Source organism: Meriones unguiculatus, chromosome X (assembly GCF_030254825.1).
Source record: "Meriones unguiculatus strain TT.TT164.6M chromosome X, Bangor_MerUng_6.1, whole genome shotgun sequence".
Taxonomy (NCBI): domain Eukaryota; kingdom Metazoa; phylum Chordata; class Mammalia; order Rodentia; family Muridae; genus Meriones; species Meriones unguiculatus.
In genome coordinates, this window is record NC_083369.1 from 139,853,959 (window position 1) to 139,880,351 (window position 26,393).

General features: G+C 43.9%; 1 protein-coding gene and 1 non-coding gene across 2 annotated transcripts; one reads left to right on the top strand and one right to left on the bottom strand.

The window, feature by feature from the left end:
* Positions 1-363: 363 nt before the first annotated feature.
* Positions 364-17,359, bottom strand: Rs1 (retinoschisin 1). The gene is made up of 4 exons (XM_021627252.2): positions 17,160-17,359; positions 8,226-8,367; positions 7,539-7,734; positions 364-4,729 (listed from the first exon to the last, which is right to left on the bottom strand). Exons 1-4 carry the CDS (start codon positions 17,344-17,346, stop codon positions 4,577-4,579), a joined length of 678 nt encoding a protein of 225 aa, XP_021482927.2. The 5' UTR covers positions 17,347-17,359; the 3' UTR covers positions 364-4,576.
* A 5,122-nt stretch (positions 17,360-22,481) lies between these two features.
* Positions 22,482-22,588, top strand: LOC132650294 (U6 spliceosomal RNA). The gene has a single exon (XR_009588661.1). It is a non-coding gene; the product is annotated as a U6 spliceosomal RNA (small nuclear RNA).
* Positions 22,589-26,393: the final 3,805 nt, after the last annotated feature.

The window sequence follows — 26,393 nt, forward strand, 5'->3', positions numbered from 1 at the left end:
GCTTTGCCTGCCCATCCACTCAACAGTTTCAGAGTTTAGGATCCGTTGACCCTCAGATATGGTGCGCACTGGTCGCCACCATCTTGGAGTCCCCAAATTTTTTTCTTAATAGCATTATTTAATGTTTCATGTTAATTAAAACTTTGCAAAATATTGTATTTTACCACAATGTTTTGTTATGTTTTGATCTGCAAGCTGCAGAGGGTACTCAATGGTAGTGAATTTGCCAAGCATGTATGAGTCCTCAAAACCATAAAAAACCAAAAATCTCAATTTATAAACCAAAGCCTAGTATTAAAAATTAACAAAATAAAATACATAAAATAAACAAAATATGATAAGATAGGAGTGAATTTGCTCCATTATATAATTTTTATTGAATTATTCACCTCCTAAAAGAAATAATATTGCAAACATACTTTTTAAAAGCAAGATTCTGTTAGGCTTCAGGTTTCCTTTAATGCTAGTTTTTTTTCTATATATCTTGCCACAAATTTAATGAAGTAAATAATTGTGTGCTATTAAAGCAAATTACCTACAGATAAATGTATTGTAGATCTTACTGCCTCATTGTTTATTAAATTCTGAAACTATAAGCATTTTCCACTGTGAAAGCCCTGGCTGGCTTCTTTATACATATAGTTATTTAGAAATTTAAGCAACCTAGAATAGCCAGTACAATCTTGAAAAAGACCAGAATTGGAAGACTTGCATGTCCTAATTTCGCAATTCCCTACAGTGCTACAGTAATAAAGACTATGAGGTAATAGAATTATGAAGCCTGAATTTAAATCCTCATATTCTGGGCTAGGTGATTTTGCCAAGAGTACAAAGACCATTCAATATGGAAAAGAATTTCAACAGAAGGTACCAAGAGAGCTGCATATTGAAATGCAAAGAATGTAATTAGACTTTTGCTTTATAACCATTCACGAAATAAGAGGTAAAACTTTAAAACTTTTTTTAAATGCATCTCAAAATGTTGAGAAGAAAACACAACAGTAAATCTTCTTGACCTTGGATTTAACAGCAGTTTCTCAGATACTACACCAAAAGAAGAAACAGGGAATTTGGACTTGATTAAAATTTGGAATTTGTTGCGCTTCAAAGGACTTCACCAAGAGATTAAAAAAAAAAAAGGAATGAAAGCTGAGTGTGGTGACACATAGCTATAGTCCCAGAACTTGAGGCAGAACGGTCTCTGCAAGTTCCAGGCCAACCTGAGCTCCATAGTGAGTTTCAAGCCAGCCAGGGCTATACAGTGAGTTCATGTCTCAAAACTGGACCAAGGCAACAACAACAAAGCACGATGGAAGAAATGTTTGCATAAGAGAATTGTAGGTAGAATACATGAAGAACTCTAATGAACCAGTGACTTGAAATTTTAAAATGGGCGAAGGGTTTGAATAATGCTTCTCCAAAACTATGTAAATGGTCACTTGAAAAGATGCTCCACAGCATGGGTTGTCAGGGGGATACAAATTAAAATCATCATAGAATGTTACTTCACTCATACTAAGAAGGATCGAATTAAAGATAAGAAGCATCGCTGAAGATGTGGAGGGATTGGAACCTTCATACCTTGCTGGTGGGAACAGAAAATGATATAGCCACCTGGGAAAGTAGTTCTTAATAAGGATAAACCAAGTGATCAAACAATTCTAGATGTGTATGTGCTCAAGATAAAACATCCCATGCAAAAACTTAACACCTAACTGTTCATGTAAGCAGCATTCTTCATAATAGCTCCAAAGTGGAAACCACCCAAGTGGATGGATAAATAATAATGAAATACCTTGTACAGAATGATAATAACCAGAAAAGGAAGAAGTACTTCTCCAAAACATGGACTTCAAAAACAGGGTGATAAGTACAAGAAACCAGTCATAAACTGTATATCATAGGATTACATTTATGTGGGAAAATGCCCAGGACAGGAAAAATATCTACATACAAATAGCAAATGGATTTCAAATAACCTAGGGCTGGGGTGGATGATAGCTGATGGGTAGAGGATTCTCTTTGGAATGATAATAGTACAAAGTTACTTGTAATAATTGCATAACTCTGAATGTACTGTCATTGAATTATACACCTCAAATGAATAATGACTTTTATGTGAAGTTAATAAAACTATTATAAAAACAAACCTATGATAGGAACTGTTCTGTTATTTTACTTGTTTTGTTATTTTTTTCCCCTGATCAATACTCTTAAGTTCTGTTACAATTACTCTGTGTGGTGAGAAAACTTAACTCAGTTTTCCAAATATTGGTCTGCTTTCAGTAATTTTATCCAGTGGATTTGTAGATATATTGTAATACCAGGAATATTGTTATGCAATCACTCACGCAAACACACATACAGATACCTGGGGAACTCTAGAACACTAGGTAAGAAGTTTGAAGCTTTTGAAAAATTGTTCTATTCTTTGAGAAGAATGTGACATCAAGGTCATTTTGATTTTTTGATTGATTGATTAATTGTTTTCTGGCCAGTCTCCCTATGTTGTAGCCTTGGCTGGCCTGGAGCTTGTTCTGCATGCCTGGCCTTGAACTAACAGAGATCCACCTGTCTGTGCCTCCCAAGTGCTAGGATTAAAGATGTAAGGTACCAAGACCAGCCATCCAATGTCCATTTAGTGTGAGTCCATATAATCCTCCTTAATATCTGAAAATGTAAAGTATCTCAGAGAAAAGAACTTCTAGCCAAGGATACACCATATGTGTAAGGCCAGGAAATCACCTTTGGAGGGTCCTCATTCTCTGGCTTCTCAGTTTCTCCCCATATGCCTCTTGTAACTTCACCCCAGTTAACAGCCTCTCCCAGAGAAGGGCCTCAAACCCAGCCTGAGCTACAGATGGCAAATGAGAAAAAGACCAATATAGTCATGCTCTTGGGCTCCAAAGCTCGGTATTGAATGAGCGACTCCAGCCAGGGAATGATGAGCCAAGCCCATTCCTACCCCCAAAGAGGTTTCAGAAGTCATGTCTGAGCAAGCATGTTTGGGTGGGCAAGGCAGAAGTTGGCGGTGAGACGCCTCTCAGAAAGAAGGTATAGGTTCTTTTGTTCCTGCTCGTATGTTTGACTTTTTCTTAGAAAAGAAAAGAAAGAGGAAAGATGACTGCTCCCTAGGTATGGTGGAGGAGAACATTTATTATAGACATTAGAGCATAGTCAGAGGCAGAGACATCTGGGAGAGTTCAGAGGGAACATGACCAGACTTAGCTGAGCTATGTGAGGAGAAGATGGAGGGAAAGGGAGAGAGGAGATATAGCAGCCAAAAGTACAAAGAGAGCAGGTAACCAAAATGGTTGGATTATATAGAGAAGAGCATCCCAGCCTCCCTCGACCCCGGGCTGGAGAGTTGAGAGTTCAGGGTAGGGGTCAGGGCATGTTAACCAGGAGGGGCAGGTAGGGGTTGAGACAGCCTTAGCTGGCTTGGAACTGCTACATAGACCAGACTGGCCTTGAACTCAAGAGATCTGCGTCCTCTGACTTGCGAATACTGAGATTGAAGGTGTGCTTCACTATAACCTGTCCATGTCTAGCTTTTTATATGGGTTCTAGAAATATCAACTCAAGTCCTTTTACTTGGGCTGCACTTTACTGACTGAGCCGTTCCCCTCATAGTCCTCTATGACAGGAGCCCTGACCCCTTCCCACACACAAACCATGCTTTCCTCCCAGCAGCCCAAGCTATGTCTTGTCTCAGCTGTTTTCAAAGTGTGTTCAATTTCTGGAAAAGTGTAACCGTAGATAAAGAAGGTGTGACCCATTCTAATCATCTGGGCTTCCTTTATGGAAGGGAAACCTTACCACACGCACGTGCAGCCTGCCCTTGCACTCATCTGGGAACCACAGATGCACAGCCTGTGTGCTGAATGGACTGTAGGATGGAGTTTCTGCAGAAGGAGTTCCAGCGGACACTAAATCCCTCAATCCTATAGCTAAACGTCCAGACCCCTTCAGGGCAAAACCACTTCCAGGAGGGGAAAGCTTTGACTAGTTGGCTAGTTGGTTGGTTGCTGTTTACAGCCAGGCTGCAGACTCCCCTCCATTTGATTCCCATTCCGCATTTTTGCCTCCAGTCCTCTCTAGGCAGGTTTTCATGAAAGCTGTCAGGGCAAACCTTCAGCGTTTGTGTGAGGCTTTGCAAAATAGTATGCTGCTCTTCTGAATGTGGTGAGAGCCAAAAGAAAAAAAAAATCAAATTATCGTAGCTGCTTTGTGTTCACCTGGGTCTGCACCTTTGACAGTGTCACTGAGACAAAAAGAAAAAGAGAGGGAGCGAGAACAAGCAATTACCCCTGCTATTTAGGTTTATGTAAGAAAATTGGTTCGAAGGATATTTTCTTTGTTCTCATTTTTCTTGGCCTTGAGTTGAGAGAAAGCTTTTTTTTTTTTCTTTTTCTCTCACTGAAATGGGAAACTATTTTTTTAAGGAAGTATTCTCGTATTCTCTATCCAGATTTAAAGTGCTCATCCGAAACAGCCCTGTTCATCACAGTGGTATGTCGGGATGCCCCCTCCTCCAAGCTCTCCCTGAAGTGGCAGGGCTGAGCTGAAATAGGCATCAGACACACTTGCTAGCACACTCAAGCAGTTCCATCCGGATGGCAATTCGTACATGCCAGCCCAGAGGAATCAGCCGGATGAAGCGGGAAATGATGGGGGGCCGCAGTAAGTTCTGGACTGTAGAACTCCGGTCTGAGTTTCCGTAGAAGACCTAAACAGAGGGAAGGAAGTCTGGTCATTATCACAACAGAGGAAGGAAAAGGAACAATGGCTCCTCTTTAGAGCTAACTTCAGTATATATATATATATATATATATATATATATATATATATATATATATGTGTGTGTGTGTGTGTGTAAATATATATAGTGTGTGTGCACACATGCCCACGTGTGTATGTGCACACACACGCCTGTATGTGTAGAGGTCAAAAAACAACTTTCAGGAAACACGTCAATCTCTCCTACCATGTGGGTTCTGGGCCATGAACTCAGGCTTTCCATGCTTGGTGGCAAGTACCTTTACCTGCTCAGCTACCTCACTGGCCCCAGCCTCAGTTTTGAACAATGGAGAATCTTAGACAGTCGGTTAACTACAAAAAACATACAGTACCCTCATAAAATCTGACTGGATTATTGCAAACAGCCACATCATCTGGTGATGTCTGAGTATACATGGGGACATTGCACCATTCAGAATGGCAGCCAGTAGCCATGTGTACACAGTTAAATTTATAGTAAGTGAAAGTAGATGGAAATTTAGTTTCTCACCTTTGTCTCTCTCTGTCTCTCTCTCTGTCTCTCTGTCTCTCTGTCTCTCTCTCTCTGTGTGTGTGTGTGTGTGTCTGTGTGTGTGTGGTGCCATTTTATCCTTTGTGCTTTGACAAAAAGTTTTGAGAGGGTCCATGCCACACAAGTGATATCTAAGGTTCGCTCAAGTCAAACCTTATATATGCCTGGCTCTGAAGTTGGAATCCAAAGCTTGAATGTGTGTTTCTACTTTGATACAAGTGGCAAGTGCCTTTTAGGCTTGGGAAAAAAAAATAGTTTTTACAAACAGATAAAAATTAGAAGGGAAATTCTGGCAAGGAGAAGGTGGTGTTGACATAAAGAGATAAAAGGCGAGTTTAATGTTTTTCAAGAAGCAGCGTAAGATGTTGCAAAACCGTGACAGTGTTTCCGAACAAATCATTCTTCGCACTCTTTCCAGGGTCATGGTGTTCTGCTCCATGACATAAGAGTGTTTCATTTCCTCCTGTAACTTTCTCCTAAAAATATTTAACAGCTGCACTTAGCTTTATCTGTCCACAAAACCAGCCGTCCTTGTTTACAGTGATCTTGCCTTTCTTCCTAGCAACAAAGTCTGAGCTGCCCTCTCTTTAAGCATTCCCTTGAAGGCATTCAAGTCAGAAGGAGGTGAAGAGGAGGTTGATGGAATCTGACCTGAGACCTGATGAATGGAGTGAAGTGCCTCCTTCAGAGCTCCATCAAGTCCTTCACACAAGCGCAAGGCTTAAAAAGGAATTCTAATGTCTTTTGGAGACTACAACTAGTAAGTGCAGAAAATGAAATTAGAAGATGTCAGAGAAGTGGCCCAACTGGCAGTGTGTGTGACTAACAAGCAGAAAATTCTGGGTTCTGATTCCCAGCACCACACAAACTGATGATAGCACACACCTACAGTCCTAGCACTCAGGAGATGGCTAGAGGCAGGAGAATCAGAAGTTCAAGGTTATCTTCAGCCACATAGCAAATAGGAGACCAGCCTGGGATATATGAAACCCTGTCTCAAAAAAAAAAAAAAAAAAAAAAAAAAGAAAAGAAAAGAAAAAAAAAGCATCAAGATGTTTTCTCCCATTGTGTCAAACTCCTCATAGCGTCAACCCGTGAATGTCATACTGTGCAAATTGTTACCACTCTGATTATTTAGCCACGCATGTCTCCTCAACCTGATTAAATGTCAGAAACAGTCTGAGGAGGACTGGAAATGGTGGCGTGTGCCTGTAACCCCAGCATTCAGAACAGTGAGGCAAAGGATGAGGACCAGCCTGTGCTCCACACTGAGGGGAAGGAGAGAGATAGGAAATGGCCTGAAGAATTTTCCCTCCTTGCTATTGGGGGGAAAAATGGGCTGGCATTTTCAAACAGCCACTGAGTTTTCAATTCATTTTTTTATTAATTGCAAAGAAATCCAGGAACTTAATGTGTTAGTTCACAGTGAAGAACTAGAAGTCCATTCTCAAGGATTAATAGATTAAGTGTGTCTGGATTGGTACCATCTCTTAAATAGCCATTTCAGCTACTAATACTAGTTTATCTTACTATTACAGATTACTAACATTTTCAAATTTGTTTTTAGTAATTTTTTTTATTATCATTTGTGTCTGTATGTGGTTATATGCACGGGCATGCAGAAGTCCTTGGAAGCCAGAAGCACGTGATACCCTGGAACTGGGGTTATAGCATGTTATGGCCTGGGTGCTGGGAACTGGACTCTGTTTCTCTCCAAGAGCAGTATGCGTTCTTAACCACTGAGCCATTTCTCTAGCCTCCAAGTGGCTCACTTGTGGGGCTTCCAAAAGGTTTGCAGCTGTCACTCTCAGTCACTAGTAAGAGACCATAACTATACAAATGGGTGAGACAGGCCCGTGAAGCCCCACAGTAAATGACCCAGTAAGTTTGGAACGGTCAAAATTACCAGGATAGTGTTCGCAAGAGGCTATATGCTGATACTGACAACTAGAAAAATGCCTCTTGTTTTTTTGTTTGTTTTTGTTTTTGTTTTTGTTTTTGTTTTACACAAAAGTGCAGCATTCATTTCCAAGCTGCCAGTCTCCCCAGGCTCCGTCTGGGAAAGAGAACAGATCAGACAGTGGAAAAGGAACACAGATGACCTAACATGTCGAGGGGGCCGTGCCCCGACAAAGACCTAAACAGCAAGAGCGCCGGGGGAGGGGGGGAGAGCACGTCTCAGGAGGTGCGAACTGAAGATGAATGACTTGGAATGAGCCCTACTTACCCGATTGTTCCCAGTCTGATCCTTATAGTAAATCCAGTTCAGGTGCTCATCGGTCCGATACTGCACGCTGTACTTGGTCATCCACTCGTCTATGTCACAGCGGCCTTGGGTGAGGATCCCCGAAATCACCTTGATCTCCTTCAAATCGATCTGCAGCCACTGGCTGCTGTCCTGATACTTGGAAAGCCAAGCGCACCTGCCAGGAACACAGCAAATTACCAGTAGCCATCCTCTCTAAAGGTCTGCAAAAAGCCAACAGGTACTGAGTTTTGAGGAGACTAGCGCCAAGAGGTATCCTCCCAATGCTGGGCGTTCAGACATAGCCCAATTCTCAGGTCTTTTCCTTAGGAAGACTTTCTGGCATGTTAAAATGATGAGGTCTTTTTTTTTTTTCCTTCCCCATCTCTCCAACCATGTTCATCCCCTGAGCTAAATAACCAGGTGTGCAAGGGATGGGCTTCCAATCCCTCTCCCCCTCTTCACTATGTGTCCCCGACGCTGCCAAGGAACTCGCCCAGCCTGCCACCATTGTGCTTGCAGACCTTGGCACAACAAGGCACTCAGTCCAAGTTTGTTGAAGAAGTGCTTTCTGTGCCATCCGTTTATGAGGCAGACCTAATTTTTCAAAGCACCTCTTAAGAAAAATGAGAATGAACGGCTCTTCCTTGGGCTGCCTGCCCTACTTACCCGAAGCCTTGACTGTTGAGCCGGGCTTTGTTTGCTGTCCAGGAGGAATACCAACCCACATACTGCTCCGGGTTGGAGCAAGTGATCTGATCTGGCGTGACCTCCCCTGACTCGAAACCCAGGGGCTTGTGATACGGGCATTCTGAGAAGGAAAAACAGCACACACTCAAACACCCAGACCTCTAGCCAGAGTGATGGCATATGTATCCTGTAAAGTCCCAGCAACTCTGGGCTGCCCTGAGAATGGATGGAGATAGGCCAAAATTCACAGAAAGAAATGAACTCCAATCCCAGGAAATGGCTGAAAGAACAAAGCAGAAGCATTGGCACTTGGCAGGTGGAGGACATTTCATTTCTCGGCATTGTGCTGGTTACAGAGAGTTAAGTGTTCACACGGGATGAAGGTGAACTGAAGTAAAGGGATTGCCATAGAGACACTTCACTCAACATTCATGAAAGCAGGGTGGGGTGGGGGAGCCGGTTCTACAGCAACCTCATTGAGGTGGGGGGGGCAGTAAATGCATCACCTCCCTCCTCAACTTAGAGACCTAAATGCCAAGAGAACCGCAGTGAAAGAGCATATTGAAATGCCAGGCGTCCGGCTTTAGTTCTCTCATTATCACAGGTTGAACTGTGCTGCCAAAGAACATTAGGGTCTCTAATTGTTCTCGAGCAGCCGATGATGCCAATTATAGGAAGAAAACAACGGCGAGCAGGAAAAAAAAAAAAAAGGCAATTATGTACTGAGACTGACTTCTTACTTGAAAATTATCATTTTCTCACTGAAGAAAAATAAAGGATGACTGAACAGGGGCAGCCCAAGTGAGCCTTACAGGCTAGTTGACCTGCTGCTTCCTTCCCTTCAGAGCTAAGCCCTCCCACAAAACCAGCATTGGGCGACCCTGCCAATGGACAACCTGGCATACTCCTTTCTGTTTTGAAAAAGAAAAAAAAGTTCATGAAGGCAGCAATATTACTTGTTTAAAACACACACACACACACACATTTTAAAATTATTTCCAGAGTTTCTCAAAATTAGGAGTGACTACGGGACGTAATTTCTGACCCGGAAGATCTAAGAGGTGGGTCTGTCAGGTTCTCTCTTTTTTTTTTTTTTTTTTTGTCCCTTCTTTGTTCCTGTTGCCCGGACAGAAGGAAGTCATGGTAGCTGGTGCACCCATAGGTCACCTAGCCCTGCTACCTTTAGGTAACTCTCTAACCCTAGTCCTTTCACTGTACGGCAGTGCAAGGTAATCCAATGAGCCACTCTCTTATCTGAATCCTAACCCAGTTCCTAACTGAAATTCTATTAGAAAAGATAAGAATTCACCTCGTTTCCTATTTGAGAATGATAGATTCCAAATAAGGCAAATGAAATCATGTTATCTCTGGGTAAATCTGAATTCAAGTGAAAGAGCTGTTGGTTGTGGCATCATTAGCTGCACCTGTAACTAACAGGAAATGTTTGAGTGTTCTCTGAGGATGAGGGTCCCAAATTCAGTAAAACAGGCTGAGGCTGTTGAACAGCGTATTTTCATAGCATGCACAAGATTCCATCTTCAACACACACACACACACACACACACACACACACACACACACACACACCACCTTCAGAAATGGCTCTGCCCTGCCCTGAGGTGCCATAGACAAGATAGCCGCAGCCTTCAGGCCATGATGCCGCAGCTTCCTTTCTACCTCTATCTGCACTTCAAGGCCTTGGAGTCCATTAAACTCATTCCCGTTTTCAGGAGAGCAGCGGTGCTTTTGTGAGCCACTCAATCACACCTGGTGTGGCTGAATCATTAGGGGAGCTTATTAAGAACGCCGTGTCTAGGATTCCACTCCCGGAGCGAAGTATTTTTAACAAGCATATTTTCAAAGTGCACTTTAAAAGCTTTCGCCTGCCAGGGAAGACATTTTGTGGGCTAGTAAATTGAGAGATGCAAACACCCAGCCCCCAACTCCCCTCCAGCCTGCAAGATAGGGTCAAGCTACCAGAAAGAGGGATAAGTTCTCCACAACAGGAAACAAGGTTTTAACCTGTTTGGTTTGGGCTTGGGGGACAAGATATTATGTAGCCCAAGCTGGCTTCAAACTATGAACACTTGCTATGTAGTTAAACCTAGACTTCATCTTCCTGCCCTCATTCCCCAAATTCTGAGATTACAGGTGCACACCCACCACCCTAGCTGGCCCAGGTTCTTTCATTTGGAAGGTTTTTTTTCCTTTGTTTACCATGAAGGCAAATGTGCCAAGCCCTTTACCAAATGAGTTACATTTCCAGCCTTATTCTGTCAAATCCCAAATGGATATCTCTAAGTCATTTCCACTTTGAACATCTAATGACCATATTCCTTTGCTTTTTCACCTTTTTTCTTCAGGGCCGTGGGCTATAGGGAGGAGGCAGAAAAGCAGGAAAATCTTGTTGCCATCTTCTAGTCACCTCTTGTGGCAGTCTGCTCTTTCCAGTTCACTTTCCTTGACGTTCTTGCTTTGCTTCCCACATCTCACGTGTAACAGCTAGGAGTAGGCTACAGACCTCCAGTGGCTAGGGGCAGGCTGGAAACCCGGGAAGACATGTCCAGCGGGTGAGGAGAGGAGAGTTCACTTGTGATCCGAGGACATGTTTTGGAGGCCTGGGGCTATAGCTCCGTTGATAGAGGGCTTACCTAGTCCTGGGTTCCATCCTCAGAACCTGGACAGGAAGTGGGAAGCAGGAGGACAGAGCCATTCAGAGACATCCTTGGCTACATAGCTACTTGAAGGCCAGCATGGAATACCTGAGACCCTGTCTCAGAAAGGAAAGGAAAGAAAAAGGAAAGAAGGAAGGAAGGAAGGAAGGAAGGAAGGAAGGAAGGAAGGAAGGAAGGAAGGAAGGAAGGAAAGGAAGAAACTATAAAGACATATTTGCCCAGGCTGCTCTCACTTTCCACAGCAAATAAGTAGGCTTTACCTTACCTGTGGGATCCTAAGCCCAGCTCCTACTGTCCAAGACTTGTCTTGCTATCCCCTGAATAATACCACCTGGATGACCCCAAGAACCTTTGGTGCCCTTTATAAATCCAACATGGCTAGAGCTCTGGGTTTCAGGCCTTGACAACTTCAGGCCACAAAATAAAGACTCCAGACCAGGAGGGCTCCATCTGATCTGCACCATCTAGGCACCCAGGGAGCTTCAGGCATACCAGTGCTCTGACACATTCCCAGAGATTCTCTGCTGAGACTGGACTGGAGTAGGGCCCCAGTGCCACAGGTGATTATAATGAGTACTTAAGAATAAAGAGGCCATTCGTGGAGATGACCTAGAACCCCTGCACCGATGTAGCCCACTGTCATAGCTCAGTCTACAAGTGGGTTCTCTAGTAATGGGAACAGGGACTGTCTCTGACATGAACGGATTGGCCTGCTCTTTGATCACCTCCCCCTGAGTGGGGAGTACCCTTACCAGGCCACAGAGGAAAACAATGCAGCCAGTCCTGATGAGACCTCATAGACTAGGATCAGAGGGAAGGGGAGGAGGATCTCCCCTATCAATGGACTCTGGGAGGGACATAGGATGAAAAGAGGGAGGGAGGGTAGGATTGGGAGGGGGCTACAGCTGGGATACAAAGTGAATAAATTGCAATAAATTAAAAAATTAAGAAAAAAAAAAGAATAAAGAGGCCTTTCCAGGGGCTGGAGAGATGGCTCAACAATGGTTAAGAGCACTGACTGCTCTTCCAGGGGACCCAGGTTTGGATCTCAGCACCTACATGACAGTCCACAACTGTCTATAACTCCATTTCCAGGGATCTGATACCCTGACATAGATACACATACAAGCAAATACCAATGCACATAAAACAAAATAAATTCATTAAATAAAAAGGTCTGCCCAGTGCCAGCAAACTTACTTCTTAACGCCCTCTGCTTCTGTTTTCTCTCCTGTGAATGGGCATCCTAGTCATATTGCCTTAAGACATTTGCAAAAAGACAAAGTGAAATCCTGTTTAGCAGTTATGGACTTTGAAGAGTACACTGCCTAGCTAATACTAGTTGATTGTTTCTTGGCTTTGCATGGCTTTTCTTTGGACTTACCATAGGAGGAATCCAGCACCGCCTGTGCTTGTCTGTCGTCCCCTCCACCTACTCTCCTGGCAGCATCTGCCACGATTAGGAAGTTGAATGATCTTGGGTCTATACAATACCAGAGGGCTAAGTGATGGCCACAGCTAATGCAGAAGGGACCTGCTGGAGGCCTGAGCTCACTTGAGACATGATTCCACTGAGGAATAGGACCAAGGAGGAGTTAGCCCTCTGGCATGCTCAGGAAACCATGTGGGGATTCTAAGGAAGTGTAGCCTAGGAAGGGCTTCCACCATAAGCAGCTGTCTACCTTCGGTGGGGCCCAGACCTCAACCCCTGGCAGTTATTGCGCGCTTCAACGGGCAGATCCTGGTCACCCCACAAAGAACATTACCTTCCCAAGTTCCTGCCCAGGGATTTCATTATAAACAGTTACTACACTGGTATGTGTTTTTGACTGTGTGTGTGTGTGTGTGTGTGTGTGTGTGTGTGTGTGTGTGTATGCATGTGTGTCGGATGCACGTGTGCCACAAGTACATGAATGTGCATATGCCCATGTGGGAGGCCCGGGAAGAGGACGTTAGGTGAATTCCCCTATTACTCTCTGCCTTATTCCTTTAAGACAGGATCTCTTACTGAGCTGAAGTGCAGTGTTTTGGCTAGGGTGACTAGCCACCAGGTGCCGAAAATATGACTGCCTCCATTCACCAGTGCTGAGGTTACAGATATAGTAATGCCTAGTTTTTGTTTTCGTTTGGGGGCTGTGTTTTGTTTTGTTTTGATCAGGTTTCATTTTGTAGTGCTGGCTATCCTGGAACTTGCTATATATACACCAGGCTGGCCTCAAGCTCATAAACCTGCCTGCTTTTACCTCACGAGTGCTTGTATTAAAAATGTGTGCCTCCACACCTTGTGAAGCCTAGTGTTTAATGTGGATGCTGGGAATGGAAACCCTGGTTCTCAAGAAAGCATTCTTACCCACTGACCCATCTCAACTCACCAGCCCCATCAGACTTTTTCTAAAGTCATTTCACTCTTAAAGGAAAAACTCACGTCTTTTATGGCTCAAGTGACCCATGATAACTTGATGGATAAGGATGCATGTGAAATGTGTTGCTAAGGTACTTTACAACGTGTTAGCTTGCTTTATTCGGTCTATATTTTAAGGGTCTGTACGCATGAAGCCCAGGCTTGTTTATAAAGAATACTCAGGGCTAAAGTAAAAGGAAAGGGTGTTGCTCAGTGTTAGAGTGTTTCTCTAACATGTACAAAGTCCTGCTGCGTGTAGCTCACTAACTGAGCACTTGAACTAGCATGTGTGAGGCTCTAGGTACAATGTTAACCTAAAGCAAACAATGTTAACCTAAAGAAACCCAAAGAAAACTAAGTCTGGTGGAAAATGCTTACAATCCAAGTTCTCAGGACAATCTGGAGTTCAATGAGATTCTGCCTAAAAAAGGGAAGACAGGACAGCTCAAGAACATTTCTCATAAGAAATTTCTGAGAGCTGTAAATTTTACTGTGTGTGTGTGTGTGTTAGAATTGAAAATATATAACAATAATGAATGTAAAATAATAAAAGAATAATATTTATAAAAGATTATACAAGTACAGATAACATAGATTATCAATCTGGAATGAAAGTAAAGTATTAAGGAACCATTCGATTATCTTTGGGTTTTTTTTTGTTTTGTTTTGTTTTGTTTTTGTAGTGCTGAGTATTGAACCTGGGGCTTCACACTTGTGAGGCAGGTGCTTTACTGCTGAGCTTTCTACCTGAACCCCTAGATTTCTTAAGCTTTTGCATGCCCCCACCTTGCTATACCTCATCCTCAGGAGGCCAGGCCAATCTTAGCTCAGCAGAGTTGATATTTGGAATCGTTTTAACTGAAGCTAAAGAAGGCCCCTGGCCTTGTGCTCTGTGGGTGGAACCCATAGACTTTATCCTAAGTAACCCCATGGGCTTTCTTGGCAGCTCTGAGTGACACCACCCATACTTCTGTGCTTTCTAGGACCTTCGCTCCTCAGGCAAGCCCTGATGGAAGCACTCAATATCAAGATCGAGACAGATGAAGTGGTGTTCTTGGCATTTCACGAGAAACTGAAACAGTGAGCGACAAATGACTCCTGGAAGTCTGAGACTACTCCTGCTGCCTTGAATCTTTCGTTCACAGAACAGCTAGCTAACACAATGAACCAACCATTTCACGCTGATGTGGTTTTTGCCATCCTGCCTGAAAATGTCTGTGTTGCTAGAAAACAATAAACACTATAAGGAAATCGCTTTTTTTTGCTAAGGTATAGTTTATTGCTAGCACCTCAAGCTCATGACAGATCCACAGGGTAACAAAGCAACTCCAACTCTAACATCTTCTCAGCCTCTCAGTTGATTGTCTTTATGAAGCCAATCCCCATAAACACCCTCTGTCCAATTTCTTCTCTTTTCTTTCCTTCTGTGTTTCTAATACATGTGTTTATTTGGGGGAGGTGGTTGAAGGGGGGGTGCACATGTGGAGACAAGTACATATATGGAGGTTGGAGGACAACAACCTTAAGTACTCGCCCTCTCCTTCCACTGTGTGAGTCTGGTCATCAGGCACCTTGGCCACTGGCCCTATTCCTTTACCTTTGACATAGTGTCCTCTGTAATTCAAACTCCCTATGAAGGGCTGAGCGTGGCCTTGAAAGAATAATCCTCCTGCTCCTGCCTCTGGAGTGCTGGGATCATGAGCCCAGAGACGGAACTCAGGGCTTGGTATGTGCTAGGCAGGCACTCTGCCAACAGAGCTGTATCCAAAGCCCTTTGTCCACTTCTCAACAAGCTTCTTTGGAGTGAAATTCCTGTATAATCTCATGTCCCTGCTGGAAAGGTTTCATTGAAAACAAATGTTAGGCTTAAAATGGGGAGGTCAAACACAATGATGAGAAAGTAAGAGTATGTGGTAGCCAAGCTGACCAAGATAAGAGGAGAGGTAGGGCTCTGAGGAAACCAACAAAGCTAGTTTTGACATGCTCCAGCTGGCTTCCAACAAAGCCCTTTCCCGCTAGTCAGCTTCCTCACATTATGGGTGGTTATACCTTTATATGTATTCTGGCATCTAATGCTAAAAGATTGAATTGTGGATTAGGACTACTTCTAATAAAGCTTCCATCTATATTCCAGGAAAAGGACTACCTCAGATTACCCCCAAGGCTGGGCAATGGCCGGAAAAAGGTAGACCAAGGCTTAGAAGTCTAGACAATAGAAACAGCCCTTTGCCGTTGCAGGACCTTCTGGAAGGCGGACTCGCTTCCTGCTTGGTTTCTTTAACTGCTGAAATCCTTTTTGCTTGCTAAAAGAAACTGTGACCCACTTGCACCCTTTACCTATGCCCTGGTGGGATTCTTCCCCTTCTAGGATACAAAGAATGGACACTGCTTGCTGCAGTTAGGATTAGAGGTCTTCCTTCAGGAAGAGGCTGATCTCTCCATTCATAGCAGAAAAACATGTCCATTTCCACTAAATGGTAAATCTCACTATGTTGGGGCCCATGCCTTTGTTCCTGTCTTCCTATCAGGGCGTAGCATGCCACGGGTATGTGGTTAAAGTCACTGACCAGCATTCTACATGCATTACTAGAGATGGTCCTTGAAGAGTGGTCAGATTGCACCACTATTTAACAGCTTCGGGAGTCCTTGCCACCGAGTATAATGGGATGACATCCCTGAGGAAACCCCACTTCACTGAACATCCTTCCTGTTCCCCAACTCCCCACGCCGACTTCTCAGTGCCCCTAAGAAGAAGACTCTGGGTTTCTGTTGAGACATGAGATTGGAGGGCACTCTCATAACCAGGAGAGGCATGGCTTTCATGCACAATTGGCCCTGGGCCGTGGAAAGGATTAATAAACCCTGCAAATATTTGTAGGGACAGGGCATGCCTCTGCAAGGCTGCTCTAATTCTTCGGTGTGAACTCCAGGAGGCAACAAAGCAAAAGAACTCATGTCTATCAGAAGCTCCACAATGACGCCTTGTCCTCTTTCTCCCTCCTAACAGCCCCATCGTGCAGGGTCACCAAAATGCCAGCGGTTCTCAACTTGTGGGTTGTGACCCCTTTGGCAAACTTCTGTCTCCAAAAATATTTACATGATGATTCACAACTAACAGAATTGCAGTTATGAAGTAGCAACAAAAACAATTTTATGGTTGTGGGAGGAGGGGTCACCCAGACATGAGAAACTGTAGAGCCTTGCCATTTTAGCTTAACTCTGATAATCCATGAAATGATCTTCTCTCTCTCTCTCTCATGTATCCCAGGCCGAGTCTAAACTCACTATGCAGCAGAGAATGACCTTGAATTCCTGATCCTCCTGTCTCCACCTCTGGGTGCTGGGCTTATAGGTGGGTACCAGCTTGCCCAGTTTATATGGTGCCGAGGAGCAAATCAAGATCTTCATGAATGCTAAGCAAGCAGTGTACCAACTAAGCTACACCCCATCTCTATATTCCTTTTGAAAAATTTGGTTTCTAGAACTGAAGCGACTTGTCTTACTAGTTACTTGCCCTCCCTAGCCTCATAGCTGATTTGGAGGCAGCCTGGCTCCAGGTATATACTACATACTACTCATGAATCCCAAGATAGAGAACTACCCCCTCCTCTGATACCTACGAGGAAGGGACTGCCCCCACTCCAAGCTGTGTCCAGATTGCACTGACAGTTGGGTCTGGCCTGGCCATCTCAGACAAGCCGGGGAAGGAGAGAGCCTGGCAGCTGGTGCTGAATGGTAGGTTGAAGCAGTGGCCAGTGTAAGCTGCAAAGCTCACAAGCGCTTGTGGCAGAAGGATCGGGAGTTGGAAGGAGGAATGCTGGGTGTTGAGCCACTCACCTGGAATACAGTCTAAGGAGGCGGTTCCAGCAGACCACAGAGCATTGGCTCCTCCCTGGCAATCACACTTGCATGCTTTCTGGTACCAGGGCTCCTCGCCCTCATCCTGCAGGCGGCCAGAGGGGGACAAGTCACAAAAGTCACAGTCAAATGAAGAAGCTGGTTTGCAAAGGTCAGACCAGCTCATGACAGTGTGTGGCTGCTGGCTCTCAATACACAGTGACCGCTCATCTTTGATTCCATGTTCCGTTTTTACTTAGGTTGTTGCTGCTGCTACTATTTTTAGACAGGGTCTCTTTCTTTCCCTCTCTCTCTCTCTCTCCCTCTCTCTCTCTCTCTCTCTCTCTCTCTCTCTCTCTCTCTCTCTCATCCCAGGCCTACTCTAAACTCACTATGTAGCAGAAAATGACCTTGAACTCCTGATCCTCCTGTCTCCACCTCTGGGTGCTGAGCTTATAGGTGGGTACCAGCTTTCCTGGCTTATATGGTGCTTAGGATCAAATCAAGATCTTCATGAATGCTAACCAAACAGTCTACCAACTAAGGTACACCCCAGCTCTATATTACTTTAAAAAAAAATGTGTGTGTGCGCGCGCGCGTGTGTGTGTGTGTGTGTGTGTGTGTGTGTGTGTGTACGTATGCAAACTACATTCAGGTGCACATGTACTTGTATACTTCTATATGTGTGGAGGCTAGAGGACAACTTTGTGTGTCATCTTCCGGAATTCCATCTTCCTTTGAGGCAGGGTCTCTTATTAGCTTGGAGCTCACTAATTAAGCTAGACTAGTTGGCCAGCATGCAGTAGAGATTCTTCTGTGTCCACCTCCTCCCCAGCACTGGGAATTATAAACTCCTGCCACCATGCCCAGCATGTTTTTATGAATTTTGTGGGTTTACCAAATGAGCCATCTTTCTATCCTCTTTTGGTTTGTTTCAAGGGTGGGTCTTATTTGGCACAGGCTGGCTGACCTCCAACTCTTTGTATAGGCAAGGATGACCTTGACCCTTCCAATCCTCCCGTCTCTACACCCCAGAACCCGGGATTAAAGACTTGTTCCACCAGGCCTTTCTTATCTTTGATTCTAAATGAGTAAATGTCTATCACTCGAGGCGGCCAGCTGATTATCTCTCAGGGCTACCTAGGTACACAAGGGTAATGTTCACCTTCTTGGGGATAGAGTTCCAGTAAAAGGTTGGACTCTCCTGCTCACTAGGCAGGCCTATTTAAGGCAATTTTAAAACTACCTGTGGTAGTACATGACTGTCATTTCAGCACTGGAGAGATAGGGATGGGAGGATCAAGAATTCAAAGTTATCATCAGCTACCTATCAAGTTCCAGCCTGGGCTACCCGAGAACTTCCCTCAAAAAAAAAAGCAACAATGAGAACAAAAAGCAATAAGGACAGTAAAACATACCAATGTAACTGGGTGTGGTGTCTGGGCTACATACAAAAATCCTACCCCAAGAACGAAGAAATCCCACCGATCTTACTAGGGGTGCAGCTAAGTGTTAAATCACTCGCTTAGCATGGGAAAGGGTGCCTAAAATAGGCCTGGGTGGGGTGCTTTTTAGATTTTTTTTGGTTTTGTTTTTCTCATTTTCTTGTTTTGCCACACAGTCTCTTGTGTCCCAGGCCAGCCTTAAACTCTCTATGTAGTCAAAGAAGACCTTGAAATGACACCCCTGCCTCGACCTCTAGAGTCCTGGAATCATAGGCATGCACCTCCACATCTAGCATATGCAGTGCTAGATGAGCACTGTGACGAACTAAGCGATGACCCTGGCTTCTCCCCCACCTTCCTTTCCTTCTCTCTTTTTATCTTTTCTTTCTTTCTTTCTTTCTTTCTTTCTTTCTTTCTTTCTTCCTTCCTTCCTTCCTTCCTTCCTTCCTTCCTTCCTTTCTCTTTCTCTCTTTCTTTCTTTCTTTCTTTCTTTCTTTCTTTCTTTCTTTCTTTCTTTCTCTTTCTTGAGTCAGGGTCTCAGTTTGTAGCCCAGGCTGGCCTGGAACTCACAGTTCAGCCAGGCTTGCCTCAGTTTACTGGGTGTAGGAATGATAGGCCTAAGCTCAGTGTAAAACTTTATAAAAAAAACACATTTGAAAGGACGTTGGAGAGATGGCTCCGTGGGTAAGAGCACATGCTGTGCAAATATGAGCACTTGAGTTCAAAACTCCTGACCCCAGGCAGAAAGCTGCATGGGGCTGCATGTGCTTGTAGCCCCAGTTTAGGGGGAGAGAGAGAGGTGATTTAGGTAGCTCATGGCCAGCCCACCTAGCCAAAAAAAGCAAGTTTCCAGTATAGTGAGAGAGCCTGGCTCAAGGTAATGTGCTCTAGAACAATAGAGGAGGACATCCAATCTTCATCTGGCCTTCAAATGCATGTACACAGGTGTGCACACCTCTACACTCATCGACACCCCCCACAACCCCACACACAAATAAAATAATACACATTTCAAAAAACCCTCAGGCTTCAGGTGTAGGTAGCTCAATGCAAATCGCCTGCTTAGCATGCACAAAACCCTGGGTTCACCCTCAACATTCTTCCCCCAAACAATGCTACACTGACACATTAATTTCTATTTCGACAGCAACAATGATGAAAATCCCATCCATCTTATTGTCACATACCTCTGTAGATGATAATCCCAATGTGGCTGAGCAAAAAAGAACAGGAGAGGAAAAATGAAATTAGGAAGAGAGAGAGAAATTCCACAGCCTCATTAATTGCATGGGAAAGCAAACTGAAAATGATGCCATGGAAGTTAAGGAGCCCATTCTGGAAGCCGTCCAGCTGCAGATGGAGAAACTTCCACAGATGCCGGGAAAGGAGGTGGGAAAAGGATAGCAACTATTACTTTAGTTCCTAATCAAATTATAGAAAATACATTAAGATAACAAAGCAGGGTGCAATGCAGCTTTAAAAAAAAAAAAAAAAAAAAAACAAAAACAAAAAAAAACCCTACTTTTTTTCCCCATTTTTGTTAGGGGTTGGGTAAAGTGGGGGAGTGAGGCCACCATTGCCTCAGTGTGGAGGTCAGAGAAAATTTTTCGAACGTCTGATTCTCTCCTTCTTCCATGTGGGTTCCAAGGATTGAACTCAGCTCATCGGTCTTAGTTAACAAGTGCCTTCACCTGCAGAGCCATCTTAACAGCCCCAGTACACTTTTATTTCTCGCTGTCAATGTCAATACTATTAACATTCCAACACAGACCTTTCCAGCTCTCCCTTTTTGCAGAAAAGACTATTTTATATTTTTTAAAATAATTTTTGAGATAATAACTGCAACATTTCTTCCTCCCCTTTTCTCTTCTCAAACCCTCCCGAATACCCCTCTCCACTCTCCTTTGAATTCATCACATTTTTTCTCTTAAGTTTTACACACACACAGGCACACACACACACACACACACACACACACACACACACACACACACAAGCACTTAAACACATTCCTAACTATAACCTGTTTGGTCAGTGTAATTTTACTTGTATGTATGTGTTCAGGGCTGACTGGCCCTGGGCTACCTTCCCTGAGGCAGACTGCCTCTCTCCCACACAGCTTTCCTCAGCTGCCTCCAGTCAGTTTTGTTTGTTTGTTTCGTTTTGTGGAACCCAGAGCCTGGACCATGCTAAGCCTCCAATCACTGAATTACGTCACCAGCCCCTTCAGTCACTCCTTGTACTCTTCCTCCTCCTTTCCCTCACTCTCTTCTTTCGCCTTTTTTGAAAGTCAGAGTCTTGAGTATCACAGGTCACGGCTTGCCTCCAATTTGCTCTTTTGCCAAGACTGGCATTTAAATCTTGACCTTCTTGCCTCCATCTTCCTGTTGCTAGGATGACAGTCATGCACCACCAAACCTGGTTTATGTGGTCCTGGGGATTTAATCCATTCATGCTAGACAAGCATTCTCCCAAATGAGCTATATCTCTAACCCCTCAGTCACTTTTGTGTATGAATGTTAAAAACGGCATTTGATGTTAGAAATTAAATGATGGAACAGAATCAGCATGGTCCCTGGAGATACGTGGGAAAGGAAGAAATTGGGACATTTCATGTTTAGTGATATAGACCTGTCATTTTAACAAAATGATCTGCATTTGTTACTTTTCTCACAGTTGTGACAAAAATAGCTGCATAAAGAGCCTTAAAGAGGGCTTTATTTTGGCTAATAGTTCCAGGGTGTACTCAGTCATGGCAAGGAAGGCATGGTGGTGGTAATAACTGTGGCTGTGGCGGCAGGATCCTGAGGCAGCTGGTCACATCACATACCACAGAGATACTGGCACATCCATATTTATTGGCCACTGGTTCTAGTAACACGGAACCAGTCTAAATGGATAAAGAAAATGTGGCATGTATGCACAAGAATGAAGCTACGTCATTAAAAAAAATACATTTGGGAGTTTACTTTCTAAACGACGCTGGACTCCATTTTCCTTTCCTTTTTAACACTTTCCTTTACTGATTAAGTCTTCCTCCTCCCCAACCCTTTTCTCTTCCCCTCTCTGGTCCTTCTGCTTAAACTCTTCCTCCTCTTTCTTCCTCCTTTTTCTCTTCCTGTCTGTCTCTGTTTAAATAGGCTCTCCAGCAACTGATTCTCACTCAGTTGCCTCACTGTGGGCCACATCTGTATCATGAGAAGTCTGAGTGTGGTAACACATGACTGTAATCCTAGAACTCCAAGAGGAAGAGGCAGGAGGATTTGGAGTCAAAAGCCATTCTCAACTACATGAAAAATTTGAGACAAGCCTGGGATGCATGAGACCCAGTCTCATTAAAAAAAAAAAAAAGTTTAAAGCCACCCTCGACTATCCTGTCTCATAGACAAACAATGGGGGCTGGAAATATGAATACTGGACACTCTTTCAGCAAATGGAAGTTCAGTTCCCAGCACCCACATGGTGGCTTACAGCCATCTCTACCTCTTGTCCCTGGAGACCCTATGCCCTGTTCTGGCCTCTGAGAGTACCAGGCCTACAAGTGATACACAGACAGACAGATAAAACACCCCTACACATAAAATAAAAACACTACTAATAATTAAAACAACAACAGAAAGGATATTTTGGGTTGGGCAGTTTGTTGGAAGTTTTTCTTCAGGTTTGTCTCTAATGTACAGAGATAATAAACCACAATGAAATATAAATTCTGGGGGCTGAAGAGATGGCTCGGAGGTTAAGAACACTGGCTGTTCTTCCAGAGGTCCTGAGTTCAATTCCCAGCAACCACATAGTGGCTCATAACCATCTATAATGAGATCTGGTGTGCAGGCAGAATGCCATATAAATAATAAATAAATCTTAAAAAAATAAAGTCGTGCTCGCTTCAGCAGCACATATACTAAAATTGGAACAATACAGAGAAGCTTAGCATGGCCCCTGCGCAAGGATGACACGCAAATTCGTGAAGTGTTCCATATTTTTCTAGGAATAGTGCTTCCTCAAGATCCAGCCATACTACTCCTAGGCATATATCCAAAAGAGGCTTAAGTACACAATAAGGACATTTGCTCAACCATGTTTGTAGCAGCTTTATTTATGATAGCCAGGAGCTGGAAACAGCCCAGATGTCCCTCAACTGAAGAATGGATGCAGAAATTGTGGTAATACTTCATTCTACACAATGAAGTATTACTCTCCAATGAAAAATAAAGAAATCATGAAACTTCCAGGTAAATGGTAGGACCTGGAAAGGATCATCCTGAGTGAGCTGTCCCAGAAGCAGAAAGACACACACAGTATATACTCACTCATACAGACATGTAATATAGGATAAACCTGCTAAAATCTGTACATCTAAAAAACTAATCAAGGGAGAGGACCCTGACTAAAATGCTCAGTCCCCATCCCGAAAGGCAAAGAGGAAGGACATCAGAAAAAGAAGAAAACAGGAAACAACCTAGGAACCTGCCACAGAGGGCCTCTGAAAGGCTCTGCCCTGCAGACTATCAAAGCAGACGCTGAGACTTATGGCCAACTGTTGGGCAGAGTGCATGGAATCTTATGTAAGAAGTGGGAAATAGTAGGATCTGGAGAGGACAGGAACTCCACAAGGAGAGCAACTGAACCAGAAATTTGAACACAGGGGTCTTCCCAGAGACTTGTACTCCAACCAAGTAGTACGCATGGAGATAACCTAGAACCCCTGCACAGATGTAGCCCATGGCAGTTCAGTGTCCAAGTGGGTTACATAGTAATGGGAAGAGGGACTGCCTCTGACATAATCTGATTGGCCTGCTCTTTGATCACCTCCCCCTGAGGGGAGGAGCAGCCTTACCAGGCCACAGATGACAATGCAGCCACTCCTGATGAGATCTGATAGACTAAGATCAGAAGGAAGGAGAGGAGGACCTCCGTTATCAGTGGAGTTGGGGAGGGGCATGTGTGAAGAAGGGGATGGCATGGTGGGATCGGGAGGGGAGGAGGGAAGGGGTTATGGGGGGATACAAAGTGAATAAAGTGTAATTAATAAAAATAAAATAAACAAAAACAAAATAAAGTCTGTATAAGTAATCTGGGACCATTGAGGTGCAAAATTTAGCAGGACCAGGTTTACCTCCTTCAGCTGTGGTGGCTAAAGTAGATGGTAAGCATCAACATCCCTCCCTGGCCACCCTCTCGACACAGGGGCTCACTATGGAGCCATGGCAATTCTAGAACTCACTATGTCGACCATACTGGCCTTGAACTCACAGAGATCTGTCTCCTCCCAAGTGCTGAAATTAAGAGTGTGCACCACCCCACCTGGCACTATCCATTTTTCTTTTCGCTCCTCCTCCTTTACTCTCTTCCCCTGTTTTCTGTTCCCCATCTCCACCTCCCCCCCATTCTCCTGGTTCCCTTCCTACCTTCCAATAGCTAACTTGTCAACTGCTTTCATGTCACCTGTATACTGTTATCCCCATCCCAAGAGCTCTCTTTTTCTTTTCATCCTTTTCTATGAAAGAAGACAGGTACCGTTTGCCTTTCTGAGTCTGGTTTATTTTGCTTAACAATGAGTTCCAGTCCCATCCATTTTCTTGCAGATGCCATGGTTTCACTTTTCTTTATGGCTACATGAAATTCCAATGTGTATATATCTTCCTTCCCCTTTTCTTCTTTCTCCTCTCTCTCTCTCTCTCTCTCTCTCTCTCTCTCTCTCTCTCTGTTTTGAGAGAGGATCCCACTATGACCATAAGGTCTCAGTATAGCCATGGCTGTACTGTTCCAGCTATGGCTGGAACTCACTATGTAGACCAGGCTGGTTTCAGACTCACCAAGATCTACCTGACTCTGCCTCTTGAGTGCTAGGATTAAGGATGTGTGCCACCACACCCTGCTTGTGTCTGGCGTTCCTGTCATAGGTTGACTTGGGGTCCTTTGGGTAAATACTCAGGAGTAGTAAACCTGGATCATATTGTAGTTCTAGTTTTATAGGGCTTTTGTGTGTGTGTGGGGGGGGGGGCTTCTACACTGATTCCCACAGTGGCTACATTAGTTTACACACCTACCAACAGTGAATATATTTTCTTATCACCCACCACAACCTTTCCATGCAAAACTTAATAGGTAAATGTGCCTGCTTATGTGTGCTCCTGTATGTATGTATGTATGTATGTGCATGTGGAGCTAAAGAACAGCCTCAGATGTTCCTCAGGAACCATCTACCTTATTTGAGATACAGCCCCTTAGTGGCCTGGAAATGGACAAATAGGCTAGGTTAGCTGCTCAGCAAGCCCCAGGGGTCCTCCTGTCTCCTCTTCCTCCCTGTACCCAGATTTTTTAATTTTATTTCTGGGGATTGAATAGAGATTATTTTTCTACTTGCATATAAGGTACTCTGCTGCCTGAGCTCTCTCATCAGCCTAAATTTGCATGCTTTTATTAATCTGTCATTTGTCATAAGGAGTCTCAGCCATGAACCTTAGAATGAATAAGTAAAATATATTAATATTCTCCTCATTAATGCCAAAGCCCCACTTTTCAACAAAACAAATCCCTTTATTTCTGTTCTGGCTGGAAAACAATACAATACCTAATGTAAAATTTTCAACAGAAACCTGAGTGTAGACAATAGAAAATTGTAGGCCCCTCCTTTAACAGCCTTGTTATTTAACAAGAGAATCTGATGCCTGTGAAAAGCTTTCAGGGTGAGATTAGGCACTCATCTTTTCCATCACAATTATAAAAGCTACCAATTAAAGAGTGCGTGTGTTTCTGCTCTGTAGCTGCGTTGGCACACTCACCGTGAGGCTGGTATTGTACCGAGGCACAGACTCTTGAAACAGAAGCCTGCTTCTCTATATAGGAGGACTTGAAGTCCCCGAAGAAGACAGCCCGCTGGGCAGTGCCCACGGTGTTGCTGGGGCTGTGATGGCAGTCAAGGAAGCTTGTCTTCTAAATTCTAGGAAGATTCAGGGTCAGCAGCTTCATCGGCAGCTGCCACACTGTTAGCTCTTCTAGAAGCTTGTTTCACTGTTAGTCACCTGTTACAGGCAGAACTGACCTTGTAGGGTAGCAGTGAAAGTGAAGGTATGTCATTTCTTGTTGTTTCTATTTGGTTTGGTTTGGTTTGGTTTTTGATACAGGATCTCATATAGCCCAGGATGGCATCAAACTTACTATGCAGCCAAAGCTGGCCTTGAAATCTTAATTACCTAACACCCACCCTCTGGGATGCTGAGATTACAGATATGTGGCTCCATGCTGGGTTTGGGAGTTTACCATAGTACTTGCTGTGGTCTAATTGTTTGGATTCTCCTCCACCTGCTCAATTTTTAGGCTGAAATCTGCTCACCAATGTGATAGCATCAGGAGATGGAGGTCTATGGAGGTGATTAAATCACTTTGGGGCTCTGATTGGGCTGTCTTTCCTCATTAATGGGATGAGTGTTTTAATATGAAGTTCTAGAAAGCCTGGTACCTCTTTCACATGGGAAGACAATGAGAGAAAGCATTACCTATGGACCAGTAGCCATCACCAGACAGACTCTGCTAGGGCATTGATCAGGGACATCAGAGCCTCTAGAACTGTGAGCAATATGCTTCTGTTGTCATACGAGCCAGTCGGTTACACTTCGTTATAGCCGAGGAAGTAAATCAATGTCTTAATTATCTTGCCATTGATGTCATAAAGTACCATGACGAAAGAAAGTATTTAATTGGGTTATGGTTTTAGGAGGTTAGAATTTATGATGGCAGAGCAAAGTCATGCTAGCAGGAACAGGTGAGAGCTCCTATTTCAATCAGC